The 20,270-nt window shown below is 40.7% G+C and overlaps 1 protein-coding gene across 1 annotated transcript in view; it reads left to right on the top strand.

Annotated features, from left to right (window-relative positions):
• LRPPRC (leucine rich pentatricopeptide repeat containing) overlaps positions 1–19,389 on the top strand; it is a 204,287-nt gene extending 184,898 nt beyond the window's left edge. Inside the window, exons 34-38 of the mRNA XM_060247554.1 lie at positions 1,556–1,671; positions 9,627–9,701; positions 13,015–13,099; positions 18,041–18,183; positions 19,212–19,389. Of these exons, the coding sequence (XP_060103537.1) occupies positions 1,556–1,671; positions 9,627–9,701; positions 13,015–13,099; positions 18,041–18,183; positions 19,212–19,283 (491 nt within the window). The 3' untranslated portion in view covers positions 19,284–19,389. The remainder of the gene's footprint in view (positions 1–1,555; positions 1,672–9,626; positions 9,702–13,014; positions 13,100–18,040; positions 18,184–19,211) is intronic.
• The last annotated feature ends 881 nt before the right edge of the window (positions 19,390–20,270 follow it).

The raw sequence follows: 20,270 nt of genomic DNA, 5'->3' as shown, positions 1-20,270 counted from the left end.
TTCCATTCCTGGCATATCCAGTTGAAGGACTCTGGGATGCTGAGAGAGACTGTTTTTCCTACTTGTTGCCAAGACCATGGAGATGATCTTTTGTACCTATAGGAGTAGGCTCCAAAACAAACTGTGGTCATTGCTGATCCTAGGGGCAGGGGCGGCCCCAAAACCCCATGGCGCCCTAGGCCAACTCGCTGCCTGGAGCCCCCCTCCCTCCTGCTCCTCCTCTCTCCCTTCTCCACATCATGTTAATTTCAAAGTCGGAACGGGCTCTAGTGCCGCTTTCCGGCTATCTAAATCCTCCCCGCCTCTTCCTTCTTCCTCCCTTCCCCACCAGCGGACCACCCCATGTTAATTTCAACCCCACTCCACCCCCCACGATCGGAAAAAACATGCTGCGGGGCCGCGCTCCCAGTCTGTTAGGAGCAGCGTCCAGAAAAGGCAGTCCCATTGCTGCCGAGCTGACTCCTCTTGATCCAGGAAGTGGGGAGGGGAGGAGTCAACAGCAGCAGGACCGCCCTTTCAGGACGCTGCTCCTGACAGACTGGGAGCACGGCCTCGTGGTGTGGTTTTTCCGATCGTGAGGGTGGGGGAGGGCTTTGAAATTAACATGCAGTGGGGAAGGGAGGGAGGAGGGTTTTAGATAGTTGGAACGTGACACTAGAGCCCGTTCCAGCTTTGAAATTAACATGTGGTGGGGAAGGGAGGGAGGAAGAGGAGGTGTGGGGGAGCAAACTAGGCGGATGCCTGGGGGGAGGCCGATTTTGCCGCCCCTGTCCTGCCGGCGTTCTAGGCAACCACCTAGTTTGCCTAGCAGGAGAACCGGCCCTGCCTAGAGGATGTCTTCCATTCCCTCTCTTGAGGTAGTCTTTTTTCTTGCTTGTTTTGGATTCTATGCCTGCTCTGCTAATCTGACTTTGCTGCATACATTCAATTTTGTTAGCCTGTCCTTGCCCACACAAACTATGTTGATAATTTGTGACTATGTTCAGTTTCAAAATAAGTAACTTTTGTAAAGCTTCCCAGTCTCATCTTCTAAAGGCAATTCTTACTTGCCCCAGGTGATTTAGTCCTCAGTTCTGATACAAAGTAAATTGACATTTTACTTGTGTTCTCTTTAAAGAAAAGCTTCAGTTTTCTGGAGCTTCATCAAATTATAGGACTCTCTACTAAGGGAAATCCATCTGGACATTCTATATTATTTTTGGATCCCTGGCAAAGTCCATTCTGTTTTTCAGAAGCTTTTGGGATTTCATATTATTTTTGCTGGGCTAATAATTGGTATAGTTTGTTTCTGTTCTTTTCTGTTGCAGTTGGCTGGCTGAGCTGTTGTGAAATGGTTTGTTGTATGTTGCTGGTCAGAAATGCTGGTGGTCCCCCCCCCCCCCCCGGTTCTTTGGTGTGTCATTATGATACTGCTTTATTATAATGGGTTTTGTAACAAGCTGCCTTAAATGCCATACCTGATATTGAAATTACTTGTTCAGTACCATTATATATTATTGGTGTGGCACTGTTGCTTGTGTAACTGTTCATTTTATTTCAATCATTTATTTTTCAGTGAGTGCCATGACTGAACGATTAGCTAATCAGTTTGGAGTTTACAGGCCTGTCACAGACCTTTTCCTTCAGTATATCAATGCAGGAAGAGTAGATGATGCCAGATTTCTACTAGAGGTAATAATATACCATCATACTAACAATGTTCTGAGCTTGTCAAAAGCAAATTGAGACATTCTTAAATGTAGACATATGTTCAAAGGCCACATATGGAGCATGCTGAAGTTACTGGTCTTGAATTTCATTTGCATGACCTGGACTGCAGATTGGGAATTCTAGACAAATATGATGCATGTCAGAGTTGTATTGGTCTGGGGGGAGAGCAATTGCTTTGTTTTTAATCCAATGTGAAATGTCCCAAACCATGGGAATAATGGCTATAAGAGTAGTATCCAGTGTTCCCTCTAAGTTGAGTTAGCGTGAGTTAGCTCACAGATTTTTAGCCTCCAGCTCTCACATTTTTATCTTAGCTCAGGAAAAATGGTCCCAGAGCAAACTAATTTATGCTGTTGCTCACAACTTTAATGCCAGTAGCTCACAAAGTAAAATTTTTGCTCACATAAGAACATAAGAGAAGGCATGTTGGATCAGGCCAATGGCCCATCCAGTCCAACACTCTGTGTCACACAGTGGCCAATATGTGTGTGTGTGTGTGTGTGTGTATATATATATACATGCACACACTGTCCCACATTGGTCTTGTCAGCCACCAGCGAGCCTGCAGCAAACGTGGACTATTGCACCCTTCTTAAATCTTCGTTCGCGAAGCTAAGCCGAGAGAGAGAGAGACACACTTATATATACTGTGGCTAATAGCCACTGATGGACCTCTGCCCCATATTTTTATCCAATCCCCTCTTAAAGCTGGCTATGCTTGTAGCTGCCACCACCTCCTGTGGCAGTGAATGCCACATGTTAATCACCCTTTGGGTGAAGAAGTACTTCCTTTTATCCATTTTAACCTGACTGCTCAGCAATTTCATTGAATGCCCACGAGTTCTTGTATTGTGAGAAATGGAGAAAAGTACTTCTTTCTCTACTTTCTCCATCCCATGCATAATCTTGTAAATCTCTATCATGTCACCCCGCTGTCGATGTTTCTCCAAGCTAAAGAGCCCCAAGTGTTTAATCTTTCTTCATAGGGAAAGTATTCCAACCCTTTAATCATTTTAGTTGTCCTTTTCTGCACTTTTTCCAGTGCTATAATATCCTTTTTGAGGTGCGGTGACTAGAATTGTACAGTATTCCAAATGAGACTGGACCATCGATTTATACAGGGTCATTATGATACTGGCTGATTTGTTTTCATTTCCCTTCCTAATGATTCCCAGCATGGCGTTGGCCTTTTTATTGCAATCACACACTGTCTTGACATTTTCAGTGAGTTATCTACCACGACCCCAAGATCTCTCTCTTGGTCAGTCTCTGCCAGGTCACACCCCATCAATTTGTATTTGTAGCTGGGATTCTTGGCCCCAGTGTGCATTACTTTGCACTTGGCCACATTGAACCTCATCTGCCACGTTGACACCTTCTCACCCAGCCTCAACAGATCCCTTTGTAGTGCCTCACAATCCTCTCTGGTTCTCACCACCCTAAACAATTTAGTGTCATCTGCAAACTTGGCCACTTCACTGCTTACTCCCAACTCCAAATCATTAATGAACAAGTTAAAGAGCATGAGATGCAGTACTGAGCCCTGCGGCATCCCATTGCTTACCGTCCTCCACTGCGAACACTGCCCATTTATACTCACTCTCTGCTTCCTCACAAGAATCTGCAGCTTAGAGAGAATATTGGTAGTTTCTGGCTGGGGCTTTTGAACTGTATTTCTCTTTGCAAAACTTTCTTCTTTTCCTAAAATCTTTAATTCAAATAATTGTGTAAATGTCTTGGTTCCATTACCCCACCCACCTCCCACCCCATTTTCTGCATCCTAGAGGAAACAGGCTGTGCTCCAGAGTAGGTGGGAGGGAAGAGAGCCAAAAATAAAAGATGCCTAAAGTGAGATAAGACACAGCTGCATTTATTGCAATAGGTTTTAATTGTCGTAAACAATTCGATGCCAATTTTTAGTTGAAAAGCCAGAGAAATGCCATAAATCTTTACCAGAAATCATTTTCAGAAAAAGCCTGTGTTTTTTTCTTTCATTCCAGAGCAGCATCTTTTACCATTGAAGGTTTATTAGTATTGTTAGAAGCTGTATCTGTTAGTAGAAGCTATGTAGTTGTGTGTCGCAGACATATTCTGAGAAATGTAGATCTCTAGCGGTCCTCAGTCTCTCCATTTTTTAAAAAATACTGGCTATCTTTAGGGAATGAGACAACAGCGTTCATGTCGCTTTAAGTGTGCTAAATATAAAGCTGAGAAATATGCAGAATGAACCATGGGTGATAAGAGCTGCCATTGGCAGTATACAAAACAGGCTCCGATGGGAAGTCTTTTCCCAGCAGGTGGCAGTCAAACAATCACAGTGATCCTGCAGATTGCTGCTTTTGTGTAGACTCCCTGTGTCAAATTGAGGCCTGTTACCAATTTCTGATAGTAAATAGTACTACATTCACTTACATTCTTGCTTAACTGCTAAGTACGTTAAAGGGTAAGAGGAAAGAAAAACCCTCTCTTTAGTCATCAGAAGGTTTTGTGGCATCTGGGGGAGGGGGAGTTGGCAATGGTGAATTTGATCAGTGTCTGCTGCTTATATAATTAAGCGAACTATATATTCAGTGCTTGGGTTGTCGCCTTGTGCTCTAAGCATATGGGCTATTTTTATATAGGCTCTGCAAACTTAATTATTACATTTTAAAAACCTGGCTTACTTAGCTTGGAAATGGGAAAGGAAATTTGAAATACCGTATTTTTCGGACTATAAGACGCCCTTCCCCCCCCCCAAAAAAAAAAGTGGGGGGGAAAGTGTGTGCGTCTTATAGTCCGAAGGTAAGTACCTTCGGGGGGGCGATCTGCTGCCTCTTCCTCCGATCCGGCGCTTCCCCGCGCCTGCCTGCCTGGCTCCATCTTTTTCAGGCAAGTGCTGGGATCGCTCCACGTGGCCCCAGCGCTTTGCAAGCGCCAGCTGCGGAGGGGGCAGCGTGCTTCCTACTTGCCTGTGTCCCTGCCTTCAGCTGTGATGTTTAAAGCAAGCGCTGGGATCGCTCCCTCCCCCCTCCGATCCCAGCGCTTGCTTTAAACATCACAGCTGAAGGCAGGAACACAGGCAAGTAGGAAGCACCCGCCCCCTCCGCAAACGCAGCGCTTTGCGAGCGCCGGCTGTGGCGAGGGCAGCGTGCTTCCTACTTGCCTGTGTTCCTGCCTTCAGCTGTGATGTTTAAAGCAAGCGCTGGGATCGGAGGGGGGAGGGAGCGATCCCAGCGCTTGCTTTAAACATCACAGCTGAAGGCAGGGACACAGGCAAGGAGGAAGCACGCTGCCCCCTCCTTAGCCGGCGCTTGCGAAGCGCTGGGGCCACGTGGAGCGATCCCAGTGCTTACCTGAAGAAGATGGAGCCAGGCAAGCAGGCGCGGGGGAAGCACCAGATCGGAGGAAGAGGCAGCGGATCGCCCCCCAGGAGGAAGGTGCGTCCTATCCTCCGGAGCGCCTTATGGTGCGAAAAATACGGTAACTATCTGATAATTGTTTCAGAGGGAGCCTTGTTGGTGTGCATTAGAATTGCTAGACTTAAGTCCAGTGGCACCTTAAAGAATGCTTGGGGTACCTGGCAAAGGGAGCTTTGCCTCTTCCAAGCTCCCAATATCTTGTTGGTCTCTAAGGTGCTTTGGGACTTGAATCTAGCTGTTCTTTCTGATAATTGTGGGTGGGAGATGAATGGCAAAGTATGCATTGTGGAAAAGTTGTAATTTGCAAAACAAACTAGTGGGCAAAAAGGAATTACTCTTTGTTTTCCTACAAATTGTTGTGACCCATTTGGTGCAAAGTTCATGACTTGAGGAAATTGCAGTAAGCATCCCTGAGCCTGCGTAGGTAGGTCAAGGCGTAAACCTAGTCTGGAATCCAAATTTGGGGGTTTTTTAACAGTAGTGAATTTCATGGCCCCTCTGCTTTACAGTGCCTCATTTCAGCTGCACACAGCTGGCCACTAAGGTCACCATATTACAGTAACTAAGGCCTGATTATTATAACAATCTCTTTGTGGAGCTGCCTTGGAAGACAACTTAGAAACTTCATTTGGTTCAAAATTCATTAGGTTCAAGGTAACCGGAACAACTGAAAAGTTTGGTCTTGGAGAACAAAATGAAGCCGGGCAAAGGCTAATAGAGTTTTGTCAAGAGAACAAACTGGTCATAGCGAACACCATCTTCCGGCAACCTAAAAGGCAACTCTACACATGGACATCACCTGATGGGTAACACAAATCAGATTGATTATATACTCTGCAGTCAAAGATGGAGAAGCTCCTTACGGTCAGCAAAAACAAGACTTGGCGCTGACTGCGGCTCAGATCATGAGCTACTCATTGCAAAATTCAGGCTTAAACTGAAGAAAACTGGGGAAGCCATTAGGCCATTCAGGTTTGACCTTGATCACATCCCTTATGAATAGAGGTAGAGGAACTAGAGATCAAATTGCCAACATTCGATGGATTATGGAGAAAGCACGGGAATATCAGAAAAACGTCTATTTCTGCTTCATTGACTATGCTAAAGCCTTTGATTGTGTGGATCACAACAAAATGGCAAGTCCTTAAAGAGACGGGAGTACCAGACCACCTCACGTCTTCTGAGAAACCTGTATAAGGGTCAAGAAGCAATGGTCAGAACGGGATATGGAACAACTGATTGGTTTAGAATAGGGAAAGGAGTTCGACAAGGATGTATATTATCACCCTGGTTATTTAATTTATATGCAGAGTACATCATGCGGAATTCTGGCCTGGTTGAAGCAGAAGCCGGAATTAAGATTGCCGGGGGAAACATCAACAACCTCAGATATGCAGATGAATGGCAGAAAGTGAGGAGGACCTAAAGAACCTTTTGTTGAGGATGAAAGAGGAGAGCACAAAAGTAGGCTTGAAACTCAACATCAATAAAACTAAGATCATGGCATCCAGCCCCATCACACCTTGGGAAATAGAAGAGGAAGACATGGAAGTAGTGACAGACTTCACATTTCTGGGATCCAAGATCACTGCAGATGGTGACTGTAGCCATGAAATTAAAAGACATTTGCTCCTTGGGAGGACAGCTATGGTGAACCTGGGCAGTATAATAAAAAGTAGAGACATCACCCTGCCAACAAAAGTCCGTATAGTCAAAGCGATGGTATTCCTAGTAGTAATGTATGGCTGTGAGAGCTGGACCATAGGAAGGCCAAGTGCAGAAGAATAGATGCTTTTGAGTTGTGGTGCTGGAGAAGAATCTTGAGAGTCCCTTGGACTGCAAGAAGATCAAATCAGTCAGTTCTAAGGGAAATCAACTCAAACTGTTCCCTGGAAGGTCAGATGCTGAAGCTGAAGCTCAAATACTTTGGTCACCAAATGAGAAGGGAGCACTCACTGAAGAAGATCCTGATTCTGGGAAAGACAGAAGGCAGAAAGACAGAGGGCCTGGCGTGACTTTGTCCATGGGGTTGCAAAGAGTCTGACTCAACTTGCAACTGTACAACAACAAAATTTATTATCTGGGAGCAAATGACCAGTTTGAGATCTTTTTGCTGGCTGCCACTTTGTTTCTGAAAGCAATTTGCGATACTGGTACTTAGCTGGGAACCTGCATATTTCAAGGACTGCTTCTCCTGCATGTATTGTGATCAGGGCAGTATAATGCCAGCTTTATTCATTTGATTTTGTTTAATTCCAGAGGGGTTTTGTCTTTTTTTCCCTTATGTTCTTACCCACCCTGGATATCATCTGCGTTGGGAGAAAGGCAGATTTAGAAATGTTTTATTTTAAACCAGGGGTGTCAAACTCATTTGTTATGAGAGCCAGATCTCATATAAATGAGACCTTGTTGGGCCGGGTCATGGGGCCAGGCCACCTATTTAAGATGAGGTAGCGGAGATATAAATTTTATAAAGGACACAGACAAACACAATTAATTTTTTTAAAAAACCTTAAAACATGCTTAAAACGTTAGCACTTGTTGTCTTTCCTGCCTTCCTTCCTTCCTTCCCCAGGGGACCAGGAGGGGGAAGGAAGAGAGGCTTGGCTCAGCAGCTCTGCTGTGCAATTGAGAGAGGGTGGAAAAACAAGCTCTGCCTTCCCCTCTTCCTCCCCAAGGGAGGAGCCTCAGCCAATGGAGAAAATAGAGGTTTTGCTCTGTAGCTCCTGTGCGATTGAGCAAGCCTTGCAAAGCTAACTGTTGTATGGAAGGAAGAAAGAGATAGGGAGAAGGAAGCAGATGACAGCCGGTTGCTCGGGGGCCTGATATGACGGCTGGATCTGATATAAATGAGACCTTGTTGGCCTGATTCAGCCCCTAGGTTGCATTTTTGACACTCACTGAGCAGGTCTAAGTCTTTGGTAGTCTATGGTGGACCCATGCTGTAATAAAATAAACTTTAAATGTTATTATATAGAGGAAATAAATGCTAAAGAGCAGGACATCACAATCCATTCATGTTCAAAGAATGGTGGCTAAGCCACTTCTTGGTACATGTGATGAACCTTTTTCTTCAAACATGGAATGAAGGGATGGAAAATGCTGTGTGCAGAAGAGGCCTTCTGTTTGAAGAAGAGTGGTTTTACAATTTGGGTGGGGCACTGCATGAAAAAAGTAAATAAATCCAGATGTCATGATCTGCTTTAGGAAAGGCCTTGTGAAAGGCTTGCACAAGCAGAAACATGGGAACTTCCTAGAAATTACCTGTTACAGCACAGCATGGACAAGCTATCTTCCTTCTGCTGAAAGTTCTTTGTTTCCAATGTGTTATTAATCCTACTGCATGATTCTTTGGAGCCTCTCTTGAAGGCATCTATCAAAAAGCTGTTATTTGCCTTAATAAATGTTCCAGCTTGACAAGGAAGGGGGGGGGGGCGGTCAGGATAGAAATTTAATAATGAATGAACATCCTGGGATTGGAACTTGGCTTCCTTTTCTACCATTCATTTGAGGAGTGATGCTTCCAATGATAAACTTTTAACTGAGATTTCCAAGTACTTGACAAGGCAGCATTATATACATTGTTCATTCTTAATGGCTCATTGAATTAGTTTTTATTCACAGCTGTCTACAGTATCAGCTTGTAAAATAATTCACTGTGCCACCTGTGTGTTTACATGTTCTGCAAACTGGAATTTACTTATACTGTGAGGTTCTAGCATTGACAAAGTTATTCTTTAGTTAAATGTACTTTTTTTTAAAAAAATGACACTTTGAAGCATAAACTAAAATATTGTATGGCACACTTTATTTTTTATTTTTTTGCTGTTATCGTTTTCTGAGGATGGGATAGACACTTGATTTACTGGGTCTGTCACAAACTTTTTTAAGTTTAACTTTTGTCTCTTGAGCACTGGCTGTCTGTTGCAGAGAAAGCCTTTTATAAAATAGAGAGATTAAAATCAGTCCTTTTGTATGCATAAGTGTAGGTAATTATACTTTAAAGAGAACTTGCTTTGTACATTTTAATTTTTATAAAGAAACGAGCAGTTATCTCCCTGACACCTTATTAAATGTATAATTAACCTTATGATCCCTAGCTCACTTGTGAATGCTTGGCAGAATAATTGGAGAGGAATAGTGTTCTCCCCCCCTTTTTTCTCCTTTCTTTTACAATCCTAAATCTCCTTTTCTGTGGGATGTTAAAGCATTTTTTTATTTTCCATTCCTCCCCCCGCCTCAGCAAAACTAATGCTTACTGTGCTAAGGACAGCATTTGCTAGGGAGCAAAAAAAAAAAGGAGAAAAAATTGGCATAGCACACCATTTGTTTTCCTTTTCTGCAAGTTTTAAATAAGTGGTCGACGATTAAGCCTTTGGTAATAATGATATATTACTGGTTATTGCAAACCTTTCTAATTGGAAGTTTTCACCATAGCTAGTTTTATTTATCAAGAGACTACAGTTGCTTTTGCTCATTTAATTTTCTCTCTTCCTCCTCCCTCTTTTATTCTAAAAGAGATGCAGTGCAATAAGTGAACAAAAGAGGAATCTGATGGCTTTCATTGCTGAGACATCCCGGCAACCAGGACAGGTAGAACAACTTTTCTCCTTGAATGCAGTTTGTATGCTCTTTCCAGGATCTTCCACTTAATTCTGCCCTCTGAGCAGCTATTTAGCATTCAGGGCCAGATGTTAATACACCACATTTTATCCAGCAAGAAAGGAAAGGAAAGCAAATACTTTAATGATCCAGTAAACCCATAGGTTTGGGGCTTGGGTGCAGTGTAGAGTATGGAATGTGTTATTAATGATGTACCTCAAACGGTGATTGGTCCATGAAATATATTAGGCTGTATAGCACAATGCATAGCACATGCACCATTTGTAATTCTGTTCCTATTTTGGTTTATTTGTTTTCAGGTTCTTTATGTGTTCAATGAATTTGGGGGGGCTTGAAGGGGGGGAAACAGGCATCTTATTCATCAGTGGCATAAATACATCCAAATAGAACTAAAAATGTGTGGAGAGCTCAGAAGTTAAAATTGTCCCCTTCTGCATTTAATGCAGGAGTGGTTATTTGCCATGTTTTAAAAAAACAAAGCAAAATCCAGTATCTTTCCTTTCGAGGAACCTGCTTGAGCAGTTCACAGGTGTTCCATTGCATTAACTAGCATCCATCCTTAGTAAGGCTTCTGATAACTGCATTTGCATGTATGTGATGTGTGCGAGGCCATGACAGTCAGGACAGAGTCATCAGCTTCTGTGCTGTGGTGCTGTAAATCCTTGGCATTGTTTTTTTTCTTGTAACGATTTGGTTTATTTTCAGGAAAATGAGTCAGCGCCTACAAGGACTTGTGGGGGGAGATAAATAGTTGAGAAAATACCACACACACGCACCATCTCTTTCTGCGATATACTGTATTGATGTCTGTTTGCATAATATCGAGGAAGGATGCTGTATCGTCATTTCTGAGGTTGCAGACTGTGATCATGAAGAACCACTTCAACTACTAGTTTACAACAAGCATCTCTTAAAAATCCACAATCTCCAATCAGGCTGCCAGGGCTAGTTGTGAATTGGCTGTAGAGTATTTCAACATGCAAAGAGATGGTATCATGGAATGAATCTACCCAGATACTGAAAATTGCAGTATTTCAAAAGAACAAATAAAGGAATGTGTCTGTTTTACCTTTATACCAATACCTTGATAGACTTATTCTGTAATTCACCTTGAATTCCAGAAAGAAATAATGTAAATAACTACATTTGAGAATTTACAGACCATTTTTCTAAAGCATGGTAAAAAAATCATACACTGCTACTAATAATAAAGCAGTAAAGCATTTATAGTTATCAATAAAACTGTCAATATAAACCATATTTCACAGCCAGGTAAAAAAATGTATTTCCAGATTAAAAACTAGCAGAAAATATCCCAGTACTTAGGAGAGGAAACCAATTTAAAAAGAAAGGATTTCACTTTGACATTCCGCCGTCAAGAGTATAGAAATCAGATGAAGATCACAAGGCAGTTCATGTTGTAATCCAGAGAGAGCCTAGCTCTGTACTTTTACAATCCCCACCTCCTAAAAGAAGGTGGGGCACATAAGAATTTTTAAATTGAAGTTGAGGATCTCAGGATTTTAGTGAGTACACAGCTCACAGAGAATTTCACGTTGCTACTTTTCAAACAGCGAGAATTGGAATATGTAGTACATATTGAAACTGCTTAAATGAAATTATGAGGTAAATCATCTCATCCTTTGAGACATTCCAAATGGTTCCATCATCCAAGGACTGCCACCTTCAGTACCATCCAAAATGTATTCTTATGAGGGAAGCTTTGGTCAGTTAGACAGCCACATAGTTCTGTTTCAGTCTGCAAGCAATGTGCTTAAAAGAAGGTATGAATAAAAAAGTGAACCATAGAGATCACTTGACTACTCTTAAACAGGTCCATGTGTTGTACTTAAAAGACCCCCATTTCAGAAAACAATGCATAACATAATTGCTAAACTGTAAAGTATGTGGAATTACTGTCCCTGAGACTTGCTTTCCTTTAGTTTGTAGGAAGTTCTTAATCCATTTTTGTCAGAAAAAGATTAAGGACACAATCCACTGAAAAGTTCTCCTATGCAAGCTGTCCTGTGAGTAGGAGCTGAATAAGTCATAGTATTTTCTAGTGGATTGTGTTGCATGTCTTCATCTTCCTAAATACATAGGAGTACATTAGTTATTGGATGAAAACACTAAAATTAGAAAGAAGGAGGACTTGGAAGCGAGGGGAATTACAATGGATTGGTGGGTAATGACACAAGTGTTATCAAAATATAACAAAGATAGAGTACATGGTTTCACTAAGGAGAATTTTGATTTTGACTTAATTTTAGCCACAAGACAGGAAAAAGTCATTAAGAAGGTTTATAATTATATAATGCAAATTGAACTTGAGGAGGAAGTGGTAAAAGAAACTATGTTAAAATGGTCTAAAAACTTGAAAAGAAATATAACGCTAGAACACTGGGAATTACTGTGGAAGAATAATTATAAGATGATAAAGCCAGTTAACTTTAGAGAGAACTTTTTAAAATTATTCCACAGATGGTACATAACTTCAGTACAGCTAAATAAGATTAAGCAGTCTGTACTCCCCAACTGTTGGAAATGTGAAAAGACGATAGGATCCTTTTACCATTTATGGTGGTCCTGCCATATAGCAAAGAGATATTGGATAGTAATCCACACAATGTTAAAAGAAATACTTATGGTAGATATCGTTTTTAAGCCAGAAACTATGTTACTTTCATCTGTTAGAGGGATTGTCCCCCGGGAAGATGAAAATATTACTGTATACATCTTGACCGCGGCTAGAATTCTATACGCTAAAGTTTGGAGGCTAAAAGTAGTTCCACAAAAGGAAAAGTTACAGTAGAGAGCAGTATGTGTGCTACATCTATATGCATGATCCTGCTTTTCTGAACAATTTCTTCAAAGTAAGCTGCCTTTGTAGCCCTATACAGTAGTCATAGTGGTCTCCCACAAACTTAGTAGTAGGTTGTAGGCTTAGATAAAAAAAAACTGTTGTTGGACATGTGATTGAAATCATTAGTATTTATTATTCTTAGCACTTTTTACATTACTAATATAACATAAGAATGGGGGCATCACAAAGAGGATTTTACAGTCTGTTTTCTCATTCTCTATTTAAATGAACCCTTACATTGATCCTTTCTGCACATACTTCTGGTTGTCCACCATAGCTGCGTTGGACATAATTTTAATGACAGAAAGGTAGAATATGTATTTTCTAAAAAAAAATATGTTCTCCCCAGTCACAGGTTCTTATGAAGGTGTCTCATTCTCTGTATGTGTATATATATTTCTATGTTTTTAATTTTTCTAGGTTCATAAAATCAAGTCATTGTTAGAACTGATTCCTGACTTTCCAGATATGAACAGTATTTATTCTTTCCTCATGAAAAGCTATGGTAAGGTATTTCTTATTTAAATTTTGGAATTTCAGGGACATGTCAAGTCCTTCAGAACACCATCAGTTTAATACAATAGTCTTCTTTGAAACATGTGGATTTCAGAGCTTGTATAGCTTGTTAATGGATCAGAGACAACACAAGTGAAATATGCACTATAGCTGATGATTTTTTGGTCCAGACAAAATAATATATTTATTTATTTATTGGCACATTAAAACAAACATATCACATGAGATGAAATCATTAAAAATTACAATAAAATTCAGATAATTCAATTTAGACAGATAGTGGTCAAAATTTTTCCAGCAATTTTACCATCTTGCAGGGGGAGAGAGAGTGAAAGTGCCAGCCAAATGGACACCAATGCTGCCCTCAGCTGAAGCCTGGTGGAACACCTCTGCCTTACAGCAAGGAGAAAACAAAGTTTGAGTCCAGTGGCACCTTTAAGACAAATAAAGATTTATTCAGCCATTACATATAGAAATAATGGTTGAGGAGATTTTGTTTCACTGTATCAGAAAAAGTATGCTTGCACAGGAAAGCTTATACCTTGCATAAAACTTTGTTGGTCTTAAAGGAGAAAAAGAGATTGGATTTATACCCTGCCCTTCACTACCCGAAGGAGTTTTAGAGCAGTTTACAGTCTCCTTTCCCTTCTCCTCCCCACAACAGACACCCTGTGAGGTAGGTGGATCTGAGAGAGCTCTGACAGAAACAGGTCTTGAGAGGAACAGCTCTGAGAGAGTTATGACTGATCCAGGGTCACCCAGCACCTGCATGTAGAGGAGTGAGGACTCAAACCTGGTTCTCCCAGATAAGAGTCCATTCACTTAACCACTACACCAAATTGACTGTCATGAGTGCTCGTGGGCTCAAAACTTCATACTGCTAATTCAGACCAACATAGCTACCCCACCCCACCCCCCAAAAAAATCTGTGGAAAGGGAGAAGGATATTGAATTGATATTAGGAAAAACTTTTTAACAGTAAGAGTTGTTCAACACTGGCATCAGCTACCTAGAGAGGTGGTGAGTTCCCCCTCATTGGCATTCTTTAAGTAGTAGCTGCTCAAATACTTGTTAGGGATGCTATAGACCAAACCCGCTTAACATAAAAGCCACATAGAATAAATGTCAGATGTTTGAGAGCCACAAGACATGAACATCAGATGTTTGAAAGCCAGGAAGGAAGGCTAATAGAGGGGGAGGGAAGGAGAGGTGGGAAGAAAGCAACTTCAACATTAAATGCATTCTCCAAGCTGCCAGCTGGCTTGGAGAAATGATTTAAATAGACACATGCCTTCTCCAGGCTGGCTGACAAAGCAGTGGGGGCTTTGAGAGCCTCATAATATTTGTGAAATAGCCACATGTGGCTCCCAAGCTGCAGTTTGGCCACCCCTCTTCTTGGCTGATCCTGAATTGAGCCAGGGGTTAGCCTGTGTGGCCCCTTCCAACTCTGTGATTCTAGGATACTAATGTGCAAAAAGCCTTTGTACAAGACCTGGGAAAGTTAAAGGAAATATTAAAATAAGTCAACAGTCATTTGTCATATAAAGCTTCATAGCATGCCATGTATTTTTTAGCTCACTTAATTGAATGTAGCAGTTTCAGTCTACACTTTTTATTTTGAAGGGAAATGCTTTTTGAGGATTTTTTAAATGTCTCCCTTTAGCCACAAACTGAATTTGCTTAATGAGATGTTAATTGTTGATACTCTAATGCACCTCTATAAGTTGCATCTATCTGCCCCCACCCCCACCCCGCCACCTGTCCCCTGGTGGAATAGGATAAGATTGCTCAGGTGGCCAGGAAATACCTTACTCAGAGATCCACAGTGCAGTTTCGAGGGCTCACACAAAGTACATATTTCCCTTTGGAAAGTAACAAGTGAAGACGTCCCTGTTATTAGGAAATGTTATTACCATCTTTAGAGACCTAGTTATACTAATTAGCAATGTTCTTTCTTTTTTTATCCCTGAATTCAAAACTCTGCTGCAGGAGGTTTTTGTGACTACAGCCACAAAACGGCAGGCAGCATTTCTATTTTTCAGACAGAACAGCTAGATTCCAGTCTAGTAGTACTTTAGAGACCAACAAGATTTTCAGGGTAGGAGTTCTCAAAAGTCAAAGCTCCTTTCGTGAGATTCCAAAAGTTCATACCTCCAAAATGTTGTTGGTCTCTAAGGTGCTGTGGGACTTGGAACAGTAGCTGTTCTACTGCAGACCCTTTGAAACTGTTTTTCAGATTATATTTTGTGACCAGTTTTTTTGAAGTATGAAAGGTGACAAAATGAGCTGCAAAGATAGGCTGCCTACATGCCAGGAATCATGTGGTCTCTCATTCTGCTTGTCACCAGGGATGTAAACCTCTGGGACTGTGTCCAGGGCATTTGGGGGAGGGGGGATTGAGAGAGAAAGAGAGCTCTTTGTAGTTCCTAGCCAAGAATATACCAAGAAAACGTCTCAGTTGTGTGGTCCATTAAACATAATCTCAGTATTAGATCTTCCTTTTTTTGTTTTTTCATACAATAGATACTTCTATTTTAAAGAAATGGGAAGTTAAGAATTTCTATTATACCTTCATTAAACCATCACTTTGTGCAAGTTCTGAAGCCTCCCACAGTTAGAAAAAAACTCTTCCACTTGTGACTGTGAGTGGGAAGTTTTTCCTTGGCAAATGGAGGAGTCTGCAATATACCTCTCTGCAGAATAAACTTTGTATTTTTCCTTATGAAAAGTATTAAGTAACTTTCTATAGAGAAGGCAGCTATTGAAAAAGTAAATCAACTGAATCTAACTTTCCAGGTCCTGGAGTAAGACTAATGTAGTGACTCTGCAATTCAAGAACAGAAGGGAAGACATTACATTGTGTTGGTGCTTGAGAGATGCAGAAGGAGGAACTGGGAATCAGTAGAGGATTTTTTTTCTTTCTACACCAGGACTTTTGAACATTGCTTTGAGTTCTTTTTTGAAGGAAAAAGAAGTCATAAGTATTTATTATGAGATAAATTAGCAATCTAAGATTGGTAACTGGATGCAATGTCTTCCCTTCTGTTCTTATTTGTGACAAATGGCAGAGTCACTACATTGGTCTTACTCCAGGACCTGGAAAGTTAGATTCAGTTGATTTACTTTTTCAATAGTTGCCTTCTCTATAGGAAGTTACTTAATAATTTTCATAAGGAAAAATACAAAGTTTATTCTGCAGAGAGGTATATTGCAGACTCCTCCATTTGAAATTCAATAGTCCGACATGAATTCTAGCCAGGCTATTGTATATTCAAAGGAATGCCTTCAAAAGAGAGTGTGGTATCGACATTAGAATGCTAGAGTAGATTCTGGGAGACCCAGGTTTGAATCTCCTCTCTGCTGTAGAATTTTGCTGGGTGACCTTGGCCAGTCATGCACAGTCAGCCTAACCTACCTTAAAGAGATGTTGTAAAATGTTTTAAACAATTTGGGTCCCCAGTGGGAAGAAATGTGGACTGTAAATAAAATAAACAAACATTGGAAATGCACCCACAGCAATGCTTAAAACTAATAAACGAAAGGCTGTTCCTAGTGACTGTTGCAGTTCCGCAGGGCCTGTAAGACAGAGCTGTTCCACCAGGCATTCAACTGAGGCGGTGGACATTTTGTTATTCTGTGGCCTCCCTGCTGCAGAGGCTCTGGTGAAATAACTCTGTCAAGCCATTGATCTTATACCAGCTGGGGGATGTATGGAAGGAGTGGAGGCAGCTGATACCACCAACTGCAGAATTAAAGTTTGTTTTTGGATTGTTATATTGTTTATATATTGTTTTATTATATGAATCTGATTTTAACCTTGTATTATTGATTGTTGTTACCCACTCAGAACCCATTCAGGAAAGGGCAGGCTATAGATCTAATATAATAAAGAAATGATAAATATCTAGTGAGAAAGCAAAGCTTCACTTTGGAGAGATTGCCTCTTTTGACTTGCTTTCGACAGCTCTTTCTCTCCCTAGCCTTCAGTTCTAGCTGTCAGCAGGCTTTATTTTATTGTATTTTATTTTTTGCTGCCAAGTCACAGCTGTCTTATGGTGACCCTGTGAGGTTTTCAAGACAAGAGATATTCAGAGATGATTTGCCATTCCTGCCTCAATGTCACGGCCCTTGACCTCCTTGATGGTCTCCCTTTGAAATATTAACCAGGGCAACCCTGCTTAGCTTCCAGGAGTGCACTGAGCCTCAGCTATCTCAGTCAGGGCTGTCTTTTTTACCTAATTAACTTTATTTATTTCAGAGTCTAAAAGGAAGAGGCTTCTTTAAGAAAAGGGGAGGGCAAAAACAGTAAAAACCTGCTACTAAAGGAAAGACTATGCTTAGTATTTTCTTTCTTCAGATTTTGGAATTTAGTGCCCTTTTTTATAGCAATCCACTATAGCGAAAGTTGGCTTGATAAACAAATTCAAGATGAAGAGCCAAGTAAGGTTTCTTTCAGTTGCATAGGCTTTTCGTAGAAAGCTTTCCAGTAGGAAAACAGCCATTGTAGCTTCAACTGCTACTTTAGTGTAATAATAGAAAGGGAAAACCACCATCTTTTTTCACACTTGGCACAGGGACAAGGATGTCAGTTTATCTCTTAGGCCTGCAATGCAGAAGTGCCTCAGGAGTCCCCAAATTTGGCATCTCCACTTTCAGCCCTCACAATTCTTCAGGAGACAAATTTAATCTGCAGTTAAAGCTTTACCTCATTTATTCACAATTATTTGATTAACTCCTGAATCCTTACTTCAGATCTACTTAATCAAGAATTTTTTTTACTGGCTGTTACTGTAGAATAACAAATGTAAGCGATAGGTACTTGGAAACCATATGCAGGAGTCCTAAACTAAATGGCTCTAGAAATTTCTGGCATAATACATTCTTATGTTAAAGCTCTCTTGCATTTTTTTCCTCTTTACTTTCTCCTTAGCATTAGATGGGGATGTTGCTTCAGCCAAAGCTCTATATGAGAAAATGAAAGCAGAGGAATTGCACCCAGACGAATTGTTCTTGAAACGCTTGGCTGTCCTCCTGAAGAGTGCTGGAGAGACTGTTCCTTTCGCAGAGCCCCCTGTGAGTGTTTACCAATTTTCAAATGAAATACCTCTGCAGACTTCCATGTGTGTGTGTCGTGTGTTGACAACTAGCAGCATACTTAATTATGCTGGAATTAAGGCTTCACAGAGAACCCTCAGAGGAGTCAGCAAACGAAGCACAGAGTAGGTTGGTAGGCATTGTAGTAATCTGGCATTAGACAAGACTAGTAGGTGAAGGAAATCTTTTGGGGCTCTTGTGTTCAAAGTACAAGTTCATTATTCAGCATTCGTGTTGAGGTGTGAGTTTTTCCTGCATCTTGCAGTCTTTTATCACCAGCATTTCAGAATAGATTTAGAGGTGAGCTAATTGCTAGTTCTTAAAGGCAGAAGGTCCCCCCCCCCCAAAAAAAAACCCTAGCATTTATAGGATGGAAATGTATAAGATAAGAACTAATTTTCTCAGGCAGCTTGACTTACCTTAATGATTTTGCCAACAGAAACACAAAGACATATTGTAGCCCCTCTGTAAGCTCTGCCTAATTGAGAGGAATAAATGCATATAAAGTTGTGGAGACTGCTTAAAATAACTTCATCAGTCCATTATTTAGGATGAGAATCTACAAAAACAGTGACTTAAGAGTTAACATAGATTAGTAATTAGCAGGGTTAATTAGTGTGTGGGGGGGGGGGGTTGTTTGTTTTTCAGCTAGGATTATCCAAGACCTGTTTCGAAGGCAGCTTATTTTATCTGGTAGTGAAAAATCTCTCTTTTCATTTAGATGCATGAAGGAGCTAAAGCAGTAAATTTGTTAATGGTATGCTCAGAGATGTAGTATTGTTTAGATCAGTAGCTGTCAAGCTACTTGTAGTGGCCAGGTGATAATTGCTCTTCCCAATCAGAAATAGGGTACCAATGTTGGTCTTTTAGGCCACTGCTCAGAAAACAGATTTCATTTTATAATGCTTAGGAAAGCAGGGAGATTTGAGCCATGGTTTTAATATTTACAGTAAAAATAATGACTTGCCTTCTTTCCAACCCTCCTCTTTGCCTTCATTCCATTACAGGAGAGTTTCAAATTCTATGCAGACAAACTACGGAAAGAAAGAGAAGAATATTCATCATCAGATGAAGATTAATTTTTTATACACTAGTTGCTGCTGTTAATATTGTTGCTATGAGAGACTGTATTAAATAATGTGTTGTGGGGGAAAATAAAACTGAAAATAGGACTTTTCAATGTAATATGCCTGACTTGTCTAAAATTGTGTCCTGAATTTAGTGCTATTTCTAAATCTTGTGGATCTTGCTGGACATGGCAGCATGATGGTAGTAAAGTATTCCCTTCATACATGGCTGTGTGTGACATGTATAAATTTTCATTATCAGTGCAGACACACACCATACAATTCTAGCTTTGAAGCAGTCCCAAATTCCATACATATTGAATATGTTTCTCCTCTCCCCCCCCCCACCAAAAAAAAAATTGAATGCATATATTTTCACTGGTTGCTTCCAAGATTCAGAATTCCTTTGACAAGAAGCAGTTGAATAAAAGTAAGAGGTGAGGACATGGACGTTGGGCATAGTGACAGATAATTTAGTCACAAAGCAGAGATGCACTTTGAGTACTCTTTTCCTGGATGCTTTCTGGTGAAATAAGTCTCTTTAAGAGTTATAACAGACTTGTGTATTCTCCCAAGTTCATTATCAGGTTCCGGAAGCCACACTTACTAACATAGGTGCAGAATGTATTCAGCCACAAAACGTACCAGGGGTTTCCTTTTTCATGAGCTGTAATTGAGGGGCTGTGTTCCTAAATAGGGAAGCTCCTGCACATTTTGTCATGTTAAAACTCTGGACCCCAAATACATTATAACCTTCAAGCTTCAAGCAAGTTTTTATTAAGCTGTACATTTTCTCATGAAAACGTGTTTCCTAACATATGCTTTTCAACAGCTCCATAATCTGTATAACCAGCTGCATAAGTTACATTTTACAATCCATTGAGGTGCGTTCCTGTGTTTCTTTTCATTTGTAAATGCAGTACACAAAGTGGGAAAATAGTATACAATACTGGATAATTTAGTCACCTTATCTTGCCATTTATTGTCTTGGTCAAGCCT

The sequence above is a fragment of the Heteronotia binoei genome, chromosome 1 (assembly GCF_032191835.1).
Source record: "Heteronotia binoei isolate CCM8104 ecotype False Entrance Well chromosome 1, APGP_CSIRO_Hbin_v1, whole genome shotgun sequence".
Taxonomy (NCBI): Eukaryota; Metazoa; Chordata; class Lepidosauria; order Squamata; family Gekkonidae; genus Heteronotia; species Heteronotia binoei.
This window is presented reverse-complemented; position numbering and strand designations above follow the sequence as displayed.